This window comes from Cervus canadensis, chromosome 5, assembly GCF_019320065.1.
Source record: "Cervus canadensis isolate Bull #8, Minnesota chromosome 5, ASM1932006v1, whole genome shotgun sequence".
Classification (NCBI taxonomy): Eukaryota; Metazoa; Chordata; class Mammalia; order Artiodactyla; family Cervidae; genus Cervus; species Cervus canadensis.
Window position 1 is genome coordinate 95,794,559 of NC_057390.1, and position 13,189 is coordinate 95,807,747.

The 13,189-nt window shown below is 49.3% G+C and overlaps 1 protein-coding gene across 2 annotated transcripts in view; it reads left to right on the forward strand.

Annotated features, from left to right (window-relative positions):
* Positions 1-6,173, forward strand: part of ASS1 (argininosuccinate synthase 1) — a 51,909-nt gene extending 45,736 nt beyond the window's left edge. For both annotated transcript variants that reach the window (XM_043469853.1, XM_043469854.1), the window contains exons 13-15: positions 234-390; positions 4,813-4,878; positions 5,889-6,173. In XM_043469853.1, coding sequence (XP_043325788.1) covers positions 234-390; positions 4,813-4,878; positions 5,889-5,934 — 269 coding nt within the window. In that variant the 3' untranslated portion in view covers positions 5,935-6,173. The remainder of the gene's footprint in view (positions 1-233; positions 391-4,812; positions 4,879-5,888) is intronic.
* The last annotated feature ends 7,016 nt before the right edge of the window (positions 6,174-13,189 follow it).

Below are 13,189 nucleotides of genomic sequence, written 5' to 3' on the forward strand. Positions count from 1 at the left end.
CAGGACCGGGCGGGTGGGCTTGCTCCTCGGTGTGGTCATTTACAAGTGCACATTGAGCCGGGACTCCACATTGAACAACATAGATTCAGGACCGCCTCCCTCCCAGGCTCAGGTCTGCCATGACGGGGCAAGGTTGGGGGTGCCCCACGTGGATCCCAGTTCCCTCTACATCCTGGCCTGGGGCAGACAACGCAGCGGGCCTCACTAGCACCCTTGTTTCTTCCTCCCCACAGGTTTCTGGCACAGCCCCGAGTGTGAATTTGTCCGCCACTGCATTGCCAAGTCCCAGGAGCGCGTGGAAGGGAAAGTGCAGGTGTCCGTCTTCAAGGGCCAGGTGTACATCCTTGGCCGGGAGTCCCCACTGTCCCTCTACAATGAGGAGCTCGTGAGGTAGGTGCCCCCCACCCCTGCCCCCAGCTGGGCATAGACCCTCAGGTCCAGCATCTCCTCTCACTGGCTTTTTCAGCAAGAATGCTCCCAAGCATGTGCCAGGCATGGAGGAGACAGTCCCAAAGAGCATCCACACCAGCTCTGTCCTCATGGAGCGTACAGGCTAGATGGGGAGAAAGCCCCAGAGCATCACCCAAGTGTAGGATTAGGGAAAGTGGTGCTGGACCACCCAGAGATACAGGATACTTGGACTGGGTATAATAATAGGGGTGTGGAGACGCATCACCGTGGAAGTCACCTCTGAGCTGGTCTCCAAAAGAAAGGAGTGTACCAGGGGGAGAGGGGGGCGGGAGCATTTCCAGAGAAACTGTCCCGTGCAGAGAGTCCGAGTCATGGAAGAACCCGGAACATCCCCAGCACAATAAGAACTCCAGGGTGGGAGGGCCCTCCTGGAGCCAGATTGTAAAGGATGGACACATCAGACCTGTGGCTTTGGTCCTCTCTGGCCGCTCTGGATTTAAGTGAGGTGGGAGCTGGCAAGGGTGGACACCAGGCCTCCCAGTGGGACGTGCTGGAGGCTTGGACCAGTCTGTTGCATTCTGGGAATAGAGAGCAGCAGATGGATTTGGCAGATATTTAGGAACTGGAATTAAAAGGGCTTGAATGGGGAGAGAGATGGGAAAGTTCAGGACCACCCCAGGCTTTCTGGCATGAACCGCTGGGTACACTTTGATGGCAATGACTGCATTGAGAGAATGGGGGGAAATCAAGCATTTGGATTTGGACATCTTGAGGGTTAGTTTTCTCTGAGATTTGGGCCAGGAGAACTATAGTTGGCAGCTGGACACACAGGGCTAGAGTTAAGGAAAAACATAGGCTGAAGACATTGGATGGTAAGGCCAAGAGGAGACTGCTAAGGGGAGCGGCAGAGTTGGGTGAGAGGGAGCCAGGAGAGCTGCCTCCCCGATGGGCCAGGGTGAGGGAGCTGAATGGCTGTGGGAGAGGTTGGGGAGCCCTGGCAGGCTGGGTCAAAGGTGAAAGTGTGAAAGGGTTAGTCGCCCTGGCAGGCTGGGTCAAAGGTGAAAGTGTGAAAGGGTTAGTCGCTCAGTCTGACTCTTGTGATCCCATGGACTGTAGCCCACCAGGCTCCTCTGTCCATGGGATTTCCCAGGCAAGAATAGTGGAGTGGGTTGCCTTTCTCTTCTCCAGGGGATCTTCCTGACCCAGGGATCAAACCTGGGTCTCCCACATTGCAGGCAGATTCTTTAGCAGGTGCCTATTAGATGTACCTGTGTTTGCATCTTGAATGAGAGACTGGCCTTGATCATGGAGCCAAGTGGCCCCTTTGGAGGTCACCTGGTCAAACAAGAGGTGGGGACAGGCAACCCCACCTGACGCAAGTCCCAGGCCCTGTGTGGCCCCGGCTGAAGCCAGCTCTCCCCTCCCAGAAGGCAATCGGGAATTAAAGTACGAGTTTTGTTTGGCAGTCAATATTATTTTTCTCTCTCTGTTCTCTTTGCCATGTTGCATTTCTCTCCCCCCCTTCAATCTTTCTAAACACTTTATAAGCCATAAATATAACCGAATCAGTTTAGATCAGTCGGGGTAAATGTCAAATTATCTTCTCTCTTTCTCTCTCTGGCTCTTTCTTCCCTCCCCCTCCAAATCTACAGCCTCTAATAATCTGTCCAACCCTTCATTAAGCCTTACAGTCTCACTCGGGGAGATTAAATGAATAAAGTAAAAAGGGAAAGGGGAAAAAAAGAGAGAAAAGCAGGAACATTTATTCTCACTGTGTCTCCGACCATTTCCCTTTTCTTTCTGATTTCTACATCGCTGACTTGAAAGCCCTTGAGTGACAGCGTCACAGGGACCAGCGAGGAAGCCCCTAGAGGTAGCAGAACTGGAAATGCCGCGGCACAGTAGGTAGAAAGTAACGTAATTACAGAGCAGGTCAGAGCCACTCGAATGAACAAAAATAAAAGCACAGAGGTTTTCTGTAGACCGTCAGGGGAGGTAAAAAAAAAAAATCATTGTAAACTCTTTTTCCACAGCACACCCCCCCACCACCACACCACCCAAACTACAGTTTTTTAAGAGAGGTTTTTCAGTTCCCGAGAAACACCTCTGGGACTCTTAGGCAGTCTGGTGGGACAAGTTTGTCCCAGAGGTGGGCTTCTCTTTGGCAGGGACTGCCGGGGTGGTCTGAAGGGCCAGGCTGAGGAAGGAGGGTGGGAGAGTTTGTTTTGACTTATGAGAGATGGCCTGCCGGCCAGGGAGGAGGGGAACAGGGTCCGGCCTTGCTTTCTCCCTGGGCTGAATGCAGGGACCCTCCAAAGGGGACAGGGCAACTTGGAGAGCAGGAGTGAGGCCAGGTGTCCAAAGTCTGTTCAGTGATTGGTGGGGGTGGGGGGGTGGGCAGCTCAGGGAGGGCTCGTGTTAAGCTTCATTTATCACCCCAGCAACATCTGTAAAAGCCATTCGAGGAGGCCGATGCTTTAGTTTGGTCCAGCCTCTCCCCTGCCAGGGGAAGGGTCCCAGGCAGCAGCCCGCTGGAAGCCTGGTATCTTCTCTGCTTACCAGGAGCCTGCTAATCGGCTCCTGGTGACTTCAGCCACCTGAGCCCTGGAAGAGCCATGGAGGTGAAAAGGAGGGAGCGTGGGAGTTCCATGTGTCAGCCTCAAGGTCCCTTGAAGGTCAGGGCGAGGGCGTGGTGGGGGGAGGCCCAGAGCCCGAGTCCCGACAAGCCACAGGGCAACCGGGTGCGGAGACTCCAGTTTACAATGATTTTTTTTTTTTTTAACCTCCCCCTGATGGTCTGCAAGCCCACAGTCCACAAAGAGCCAGTCAGAGACACAGCCTCAGGGTCTGGGAAAAAGAACGGCAGACCCCCTTAGCTCCCCCCACCCCCCAACCCCCATCTTACCTCTCTGGAGAAGGGTCCTGAGGGGGCAGGCCACCTCCTTGTCCCTGAGAACCTTGAGACTGCTTTATCCTGAGGCTAGAGTTCTGCAGACATGAAGACAAGGGGCTGATTCAGGGCAGGATGCAACAGGGGCCCCGTGAGAAACGGGAGGGACCCCTTCCCCCAGGGGGATTCGGAGGGTGGCCTGGTAGAGTCAGATCTGAGGCCAGAACACCCTGAACTTGTCCTCAAAGAGCGGATCACAGTCAGTAAATTACCGAGGGCAGGTGGGTGATTGATTGCTCATGTCTGCACCCACCGCCCCCCCCGCCCCCGTGGGAGCTGCTCCTGCCTGGTCCTTTGTTTCCCCAGCATCTGGCCCGGTGCCTGGCGGGTAGTAGGTGCTTAATAAATACCTGAGTGAATGAACAGGTGAATGAGTGATGTTAGCGCCGCTGAGTGCCTGCCAGATGCCAGCTACATCATTTTATGTGGAGCCAGTGACAATGCTGGACGGGCTTCGCTGCTGGCTCAGCAGGAAAGAATCTGCCTGCAACGCTGGAGATGTGGGGTTTGATCCCTGGGTCGGGAAGATCCCCTAGAGGAGAAATGGCAGCCCGCTCCAGTACTCTTGCCTGGGAAATCGCATGGGCCAAGGAGCCTGGCGGGCTACAGTTCATGGGGTCAAAAGAGTCGCACACGACTGAGCGACTAAACGACAACAAGTGTTAACGATGAGGGCCCCATTTCACAAATGGAAGACTGGGGCTCAAAGAGCAAAAATATTTGCCTTAAGGTCTGTGCTGGGGGTGGAGCCAGGATACCCAACCAGGTGACCGGATCTGAATGACTGTGGTTGGGAAGGGTTTCGAAGGACAGCTAAGTGAGAGCAATCAAAAGAGGAGGGCTGTTGGATCTGTAAGATGGAAACTGTAGATGGGGAGGGAAAAAAAATCTGTTCTACTGAGGGCAACGGGAGTTGACGGTGCCTTTTTCGCCGACCAGCTGGCATGGGGTGGGTGCCCAGGTTTGAAGATGGATTAGACTCGGTCTCACTCGCTGGACCGACAAGGTGAAAAAGGCTTTGAGGACAAACCTTGAAGGCTGGGGCCTCCCCGCAGCTTGCGGGACACCGTCACGTGTGTAACCCCGGCCTCCCAGGCCTTCAGACCGCTGGACATCATCGGGTCTTCCCGGACACCCTGAGGGCAGAGGTGGCTCCGATGCGTGTCCTGAGGTTACAGGTGCAGTGCTCTGGTTGGTGGCAGGAGTTCACCCGGCTGGCACTGGCGGGGCCAGGACCCAACCCGCCCATCTGCATGGCAGGGATGTGGCTGTCTGCTCTCCAACCCTGGCACAGGGTAGGGCTCCCTGAACCGGAAGGAAAACAGTGAAGAGCTAGCGTGCAGGGAGGGTTGGGTCCACACGGGAGATACCTGGGTGTCTGTGAGGCTGGGGTCCTCCGGACGCCGGGGCCACGGCCCGTGGGATGCTGACGAGCTCCCGCTCTTTTGCAGCATGAATGTTCAGGGAGACTACGAGCCAGTTGACGCCACTGGTTTCATCAACATCAACTCCCTCAGGTGAGAAGCCCTGGCCCCCGATGGGCCCTCAGACCCTCCAGGTGTGACAGCCAAGGGCAACAGAGTTCTGGGCATTGAGTTCCGGGTTTCTGAGTTGCCTCTGACACTCAATCCCACCCTCTCCAGCCACAGGGACTCCACCTGGAGCCCCTTTCCTGAGCAGCTTAGCAAGGGAGACGGCCAAGAGGTAGAAGGGAGCCACAGAAGATCACCAGGTCCTGCCTTCTCATCCCCATGCAGGTCTAACTGGAGACACAGATCTCCATGGCCCAGGGTGCGTGATGCACACCAACTGAGGCCACGCAGACCTGGGTTCAAGTCCTGGTTCTGCAGTTTGGGTTCAGACCCCTTCCGAACCTCTGGAAATCACTAGTAGGGGTGTTAATCACATCTGCCTCACAGGTGTGGTGGAAGCTCAAGTCCAGGCCATGGATATCCAGCACTAAGCCCAGACCCTGGTGCCCAGGAAGGGCACGGTGCTTGGCAACCAGTCTATCAGGCTCTGGGTTCTTAATCACTAGCTTCCTTCTCCTGGGGGCACGGGGTCAAGAAGAAGGCATGAGTCTCTTTCCTCTCCCTGATAACATGCCCTCAGCACAGACCCACTTTCTCCTGGAGCCAAGACTGGGAGAGACATTGAATCCAGGCGTGCCGTCACCTCCACCTCCCTGCCTCCTTCACCCTGCGTTTTATACTCTAACCCTTTTAAATGGCTCGAAACACACTGGGTTTTCATAATGGCCTCTTCACTTCTCCCATCGCCAGTTAAACGCTTTGTCTGCAACAATGACAAGCAATGTTTTCCCCCTAAGATAAATTAATTACATTATCCTGATTGGAAGGCAGGAGGGACCAGGGCAGGAGAGGAGAGGGAGAATAAAAAGACAACTTCACACACGTCTTAACAAACAGCTGCCCCCCGCCACCCCAGCTCTGCCTGAATTAATTGAACTGAGTGCATGTTGTTATTGTTAATTTACATTATTCTTTGTTTTGAATCTGGTTTACAGGCTGAAGGAATATCATCGCCTCCAGAACAAGGTCACCGCCAAATAGACCAGCTGACAATGCAGAGCTGGGCCGCCTCACTTTACCCATCTCCCAAGTGTAGCTGCTAATTGTTGTGATAATTTGTGATTGTGACTTGTTCTCTGGGTCTGGCAGCGTAGTGGGGGTGCCAGGCCCCAGCTTTGTTCCAATAGTCCCCTGTAGCCTGCAGAAGTGGTCCACAGACAGAGGGATGGGGCCGGGAGCGGGGGGCTGCAGTGAGAATTAAAAAAAAAAATTATACATTAGTCTTTTGTTTCTTTATTTCTGCAGAGAGAGGGGTAAGAATGTGTGTGTGTGTGGCAGATCATACTTTTCTTAGACCAACCTTTGTGTTTTCTGACTAAAGTGCTGCCGAAGGTCACGTTTTGCCAAAGAACCCATTTACCTGGAAGAACTGACCCCTCTCTTTAGCAAAAACCATGGAATCCAGAAGAGACCACCCCAGTCAGACTCTAGCCCAGCAGCCTGGCAATTTGTTACCAACTGTGGCACGTGCCAGGGAAACCCAGGAGAGTTTAAGTGACAAAGTTGGGGGCAGCCCAGCCCACAGCCAACAATGAACTCCCGGGAACGGTGGTCATGACTGACCGCAGCAGGCTTCCCCCTATCATGGCTGGGTGGCCGAGAGTAGTCTACATCATGGAGGAGGAAGAACTTGAGGAAGAAGAAAAGCTTGAGCAGAGAGGACAGCTGCAGACAATTTGGGGGTGGGGATGGGGGCAGGTGGTCCATCTAGCCTACAAGGTTCCCTCCACCCTTTCCCCCAAAACAGGAACCCAAAGGCGCCATGTTTGTGCTGGACTCCACCCCCTTGGTCATATTTGATGGGACCATGGCTGGACACCTGACTAGAGCTGAGCCAATCAGAATCTCAGTCCCAGGGATCGGGCCTGGGAAAACGGCCAGAAGTGAGGAGTGAGTTTAGACGTAGTGGGATGCCCTGTGCCTGGGCCAGCAGGGAGGGAAAAGGAAGCAAGAGGGAAGTGAGGGGAAGCGTGAATCTCTGGTTTAGAACCCCGTTCCCATCCTGGTGGGTATTGTGGGAGCTGGTGGCATTTCTTAACTTGGATTCTCTGAGACACTGTTTTTCTCACAACTGATTACCATTTAGAGCTTAGTGAGATGCTGGTGAGATACTGGGAAGACTTGAGTGCTAGTTGTTCTGAACCCTGTCCTGGTTCTGACCTCTACCCCAATGCTTTTGTTAATGAGGGTTTCTTTCAAAAGAAATTTTGTCTTTAAAACTTTTTACTCTTTTTATGAAAGTTACAAACGAATTCCTCAATGAATCTTAGCTTTGTGCCAGACCCTTGGCTACGCATTTTATTCACCTTATCTCATTGAAAATTCAAAATGACACTGTATGTGTGTTAGTTACTCAGTCGTGTCTGACTCTTGGCTACCCCATCGACTGTAGCCTGCCAGGCTCCTTTATCCATGGGATTTTCCAGGCAAAAATTCTGGAGTGGATTGCCATTTCCTTCTCCAGGGGATTATCCCGGCCCAGGGATTGAACCTGGGTCTCCCACATTGCAGGCAGACTTTACTATCTGAGTCACCACGGAAGCCTAAATGACACTGAGGTAGATGCTTTTAAGTGCATTTGGCAGAGAAGGCAACTGAGATGCAGAGAAATTGATCTGGCAATGTTCAGTCAGCTAGCAAGTGACAGAGCCAGGAACCAAACCCTGGGCGAGGTGACCCAAAAATCTTGTGTTTATATCCTTAATCATCATTGGGCCACATCTTACTTAAAAAAAACCTTATAGAAACAACTATCACCAATCATCTCGCCACTGAATTATAAACACTGCTTATACTTACTGCATTTCTTCACAGTCATATATTTTTCTAGGATTATAAATATTTTGTAGAGTTATTTAGGTTACAACTATTTTAAAAGCAAGTGTTTTACCCTACTTTTAACTTTATATCATATAACATCAAAAACTCAAATTATTTCAACCACTGCATGACATTTCATTATATCATTAATCCATGATTTATTTAACCTTTCTTCATGTATATTTTTGTTCAGTCACCAAGTCATGTCTGACTCTTTTGCACCCTGGTGGACTGTAGCCCACCAGGCTGCTCAATCCATGGGGTTTCCCAGGCAAGAATACTGGAGTGGGGTGCCATTTCCTTCTCCAGGGGATCGTCCGGACCCACAAATCAAACTCAAGGCTCCTGCATTGAGAGGCAGATTCTTTATCGATGAGCCACTAAGGAAGCCCATGTTCTCATTTATAGATTTAGTTTTTTCCATTCTAAATTTTTATCCTGCCTTTTATTGGGTTTAATTGAATATTTTTAGTAGTTGGCTTATTATTAGCTCAACTTTTTGCCTTTTTTAAGTGAGTTCGCTAGGGTTTACAATGTTCACATATCTTTAGCTTATCATAGTCTACCTTCATGAATGTTATACCATCTCATGTGTAATGTAAGAATGTTATAAAAGTATACCATCATAGAAACATTTCACTTTGTGCTTTTGTTGTCATATGCATTGTTTCTACAAAGGGCCACAGTATGTTGCTATTTTTCTTTAGATAGTCAAATATCATTTTTAAAAGATTAAAAAATAACAAAGGTGTGTGTTTTGTATTTATCCTTATGTAGGAGTGGTAATGTTTCTTTATAAATATTTGTTAGCATTCACCAAGGAAGCCATCTAGGCCTAGAATGTTTTTTCAGTTCAGTTCAGTTCAGTCGCTCAGTCATGTCCAACTCTGCAACCCCATGAACCGCAGCAAGCCAGGCCTCCCTGTCCATCACCAACTCCCAGAGTCCACCCAAACCCATGTCCATTGAGTCGGTGATGCCATCCAACCATCTCATCCTCTGTCATCCCTTTCTCCTCCTGCCCTCAATCTTTCCCAGCATCAGGGTCTTTTCCAATGAGTCAGCTCTTCACATCAGGTGGCCAAAGTATTGGAGTTTCAGCTTCAACATCAGTCCCTCCAATGAACACCCAGGACTGATCTCCTTTAGGATGGACTGGTTGGATCTCCTTGCAGTCCAAGGGACTCTCAAGAGTCTTCTCCAACACCACAGTTCAAAAGCATCAATTCTTCGGCGCTCAGCTTTCTTTGTAGTCCAACTCTCACATCTATATATGACCACTGGAAAAACCATAGCCTTGACTAGACGGACCCTTTGTTGGCAAAGTAATGTCTCTGCTTTTTAATATGCTGTCTAGGTTGGTCATAACTTTCCTTCCAAGGAGTAAGTGTCTTTTAATTTCATGGCTTCAGTCACCATCTGCAGTGATTTTGGAGCCCAGAAAAATAAAGTCAGCCACTGTTTCCACTGTTTCCCCATCTATTTGCCATGAAGTGGTTTTTGGTGGGATGCTTTTAAGGTATAAATTCAGTTTCTATGATTTATATTGGGTTTACTCATGTCATGGGCTTCCCAGGTGATGCTAGTGTTAAAGAATCCACCTGCCAATGTAGGAGACGTAAGAGATGCTGGTTCCATCTCTGGGTTGGGAAGATCCCCTGGAGGAGGGCATGGCAACCCATTCCAGTATTCCTGGCCTGGAGAATCCCAAGGACAGCGGAGCCTGGCAGGCTGCAGTCCATAGGGTTGCAAAGAGCTGGACACAACTGAAGTGACTTAGCACACACACACACTCATGTCATCCATTTTTCTCTTCGGTCAACTTTGGATAATTTGTGTCTTTTGAGGAATTTGCCCATTCCATTTAGACTGTCAATTTTATTGGTATTAAACCTTTTCATAATATTTTCTTATTATCCTTAACTGTCTATAGGATTGATAGTAATGTTCCTCTTTACTTACCTTTGTGACTTGTGTCTGTCCATATTCTTTTTATTTTTTTTTTCAGGGATTACTGAGACATGCAGAGAATTTTTACTTATCACATATGTTAACATTTATTTTCACTTATAGAACAGAGTCACAGATAAGAGCAGACCATTAGTAAGTATTCGTAGGGCTCAGGGGTCTAGCACACCACCTAGTACACAGTAGATTGCCCTCCCTTTTCGTTTTTAATGTTTATTTTTTTATGGCTGTGTTGGGTCTCTGTGTGGGCGTCTCTCTAGTTGTGGGGCGCAGGCTCTAGAGCATGTGGGCTTAGATGCCCCATGACATGTGGAATCTTAGGTCCCTAAGTAGGGATCAAACCCATGTCCCCTGCCTTGGAAAGCGGATTCTTAACCACTGAACCAGCAGGGAAGTCCCCTCCCTTATTCTTGATCAAAGTAACCAAAAGCTTTTTGCTGTTGTTTTTCCTCTATATGTAATTTCTCTTTTTTCTGCTTTTCTGGCTTTCTCTTTTCTGCTGATTTTCAGCAATTTGATTATGATAGGCCTTGGTATGATTTTCTTATGCTCATTCAACTTGACATTCATTGAGTTGAGCCTGTGGATTTTTATCAAATTGTAATGTTTGCAGATTTTTTTCCTCAAATTGGTTTGTCTACCCCTCTCCTTTCTGGCTAAGTATACATATCGTAGACCATTTGAATGGCTCCATAATCTCTGAGACCCAGGGCATTATTCTTCTTTGTTTGGTCTATTTTCTCTCTGAACTTCACTTTGTGCAGGATCTGCTGCTGTGTTTTCAAGTCCATTGATCTTTCTTCTATACTATCAAGTCTGCTATTAATCTCATCAAGTGTACTTTTCACTTCAGGTGCTGTCTTCATCAGTACAGGAGTCATTTTTATATCCAGTTTCTCTCCACATCAAGCTTATGTTTCCCTTTATAGCCTTGAACATATGGAACAAATTCACAATGGCTGCATGAATGTTCTCTTCTGTCAATACTGTCTTTCCTGTCATTGCTTGGTCTACTCCTGTTGACTGATTTTTCTCTTAACTATGGGATTTTTCTACCTCTTTGTATAGCTCATAATTTAAAAATATTGACACTGGGCATTGTAGCCTTGCCTAATAAGATTCTCTTATACTCTCTTGAAGAGTATTGGACTTCTTTAGAGAAGGCAATGTAGTTACTTATAAATTAGTTTGCCTGGTGGAGGGCACAGCAACCCACTCCAGTATTCTTGCCTGGAGAATCCCATAGGGTCAGAAAGAGCTGGAAGTGACTGAAGCAACTTAGCACGCATGCGTGCCGATGAGTTTGAACCTTCAAAGATTTGTTTTTAGGTTCCTTTAGGGCAGCTCTAGTTTTTATTCTAGAGATAATTTAGCTCTGCTTCCAAAGTGGGATCTTTCCAGGGTCCTTACTCGATGACTTGTATTCAGTGAGGTCGTTCCACTCTAGCTGGAGGAAGCAAACATTTTCCAGTCCTTTATGAGATTCCTGGTAATGTTTCTTTCCCTTGAAAATTGTTCTTACGTATGCTCATGAGATTTCATTCTGTGCTTGGGGAGATTTGTTGTTGTTGTTCGGTCAGTAAGTTGTGTCCGACTCTTTACGACCCCATGGACAGTGGCATGCTGGTCTCCTCTGTCCTCCACTATCTCTCAGAGTTTGCTCAGATTCAAGTCCATTGAATCGGTGATGCTCTCTAACCATCTCATGTTCTGTCGCCCCCTTCTTCTTTTGCCTTCACTCTTTCTCAGTATCCGGAGATTTGCACTTGGCCAAGTCTCAGCTGAACTCTATGCAGATGACCAAGTTCTTTCTCTCAGTAGCTCCCTCTTCTCTGGTCATCAGCCCCATAATTTCTAATTGTCTTGTCCTCCCTCAAACCCCATCTGTCTTCCTAGCACGCTCACTAGACTCTTTGCCTCTCCTCTCCATTCTGCAGTTTGGGGATTATCTCCAGGCACAAAGCTCGGCGACAGTAGGGCTCAGCTTGTCTGTCTCTCGTTTTTCACAGTTCTGTTCTCCCCATTGTCAACTGTCTGAAAATAGTTCTTCCTTGTGTTTCGTTCAGTTTCTATCATCCAGAGCTTGTGGACTCAGTGTGCTGAGCATGTGGGCCCAGTGGCCCCATGACATGCAGGATCTTAGTTTCCCGACCAGGGATCGAACCCACATCCCCTGCATTGGAAGGCAGATTTGGCCACTGGCCCATCAGGGAAGTCCCTGTAGGATGGGATCTTAATGGGCCCTTTTCCCTGGGATATTGAGGGACCCGGTGGGCCATCAGGGTTGGAGCCTGGTCAGTCACCGCTCCACGCAGGGGCATGGAATCTGGTCAAGGCAAATAAAAGCTGCCATTCATGCATGCCCTGGGTGATCAGGTCAGAAGACCCTTTCTTCTTCTCCTTCATGCTGTGGGGGCATCGCCACCATCATGGTGAGAGAAGGGTGGGGAGGGGATTGAGGCTGCACACATCTGAGTTCAGATCTTGCCTCTGCCACTCCTAACTGGGGACCTGGGGTGACTTCTTCAGTACTTCTTAAGGGCATCAGTGTCCTCGGCCATAAGAGCAAGGTAACAGTAGGGCCCACCCGGGGCTTCCCTGGTGGCTCAATGGTGAAGAATCCGCTTGCCGATGCAGGGGACACGGGTTTGATCCCTGATCTGGGAAAATCCCACGTGCCTTGGAATAACTAAGCCTGTGCTCTACAGCCCATAGGCCACAGTTACTGAGCCTACGTGCTGCAACTCCCCAATCCGGCACACCCAGAGCCTGTGCTCTGCAACAAGAGAAACCACCACGAGGAAGAGAAGCCCCCGCTTAACACAACTAAAGAAAGCCCATGCAGCAACGAGGACCCAGCACAGCCAAAAATAGATAAATAACATTGTTTTTAAAAATTAAAAAAAAATTGTTTTAAATAGTGCCCACCTTACACGGGCACATTTTTATAGAGCACCTGTGGATCTCGGGGCTCCTGGCTCCTAACTGCAGCCCATGAAGCACACTTTTAGGGAGTAGGTGCCTCCTTGGTGCCGGTTTGGCCTGTGTGACAACTGGATTTTTGGTTACAAAGTCACAACTTGGCTGCTCGGTGCCTTTTGTTTATTGCCATCTGCTGCCTCTGAGCTGATAAGCCTGAGCCCTGACCAGGGCCACTTTCTTGGCCTTGGAGGCTAAGGACCACCTCCTCCAGCTTTCCCTAAATGCCCAGGCCTGGACCTTCTTGACACGGGTTCTATTTCCTTGCAGGCTGGGAGCGGTGACCGTGTCTGCGGTGCCCACCGCTATATCCTCTGGCACTCAGTACAGGGCTTAGCAAATAAGAGGCTCTCGATGAAATTGTATAGAACAAATGACGGGATTCTCCCATGCCCTGTTGGTTATCATTGTATTGTTTTCTTTTCTGTTTCTAAATCCCCCCATTTCTTCCTTCAACTCCTGGTTGGGC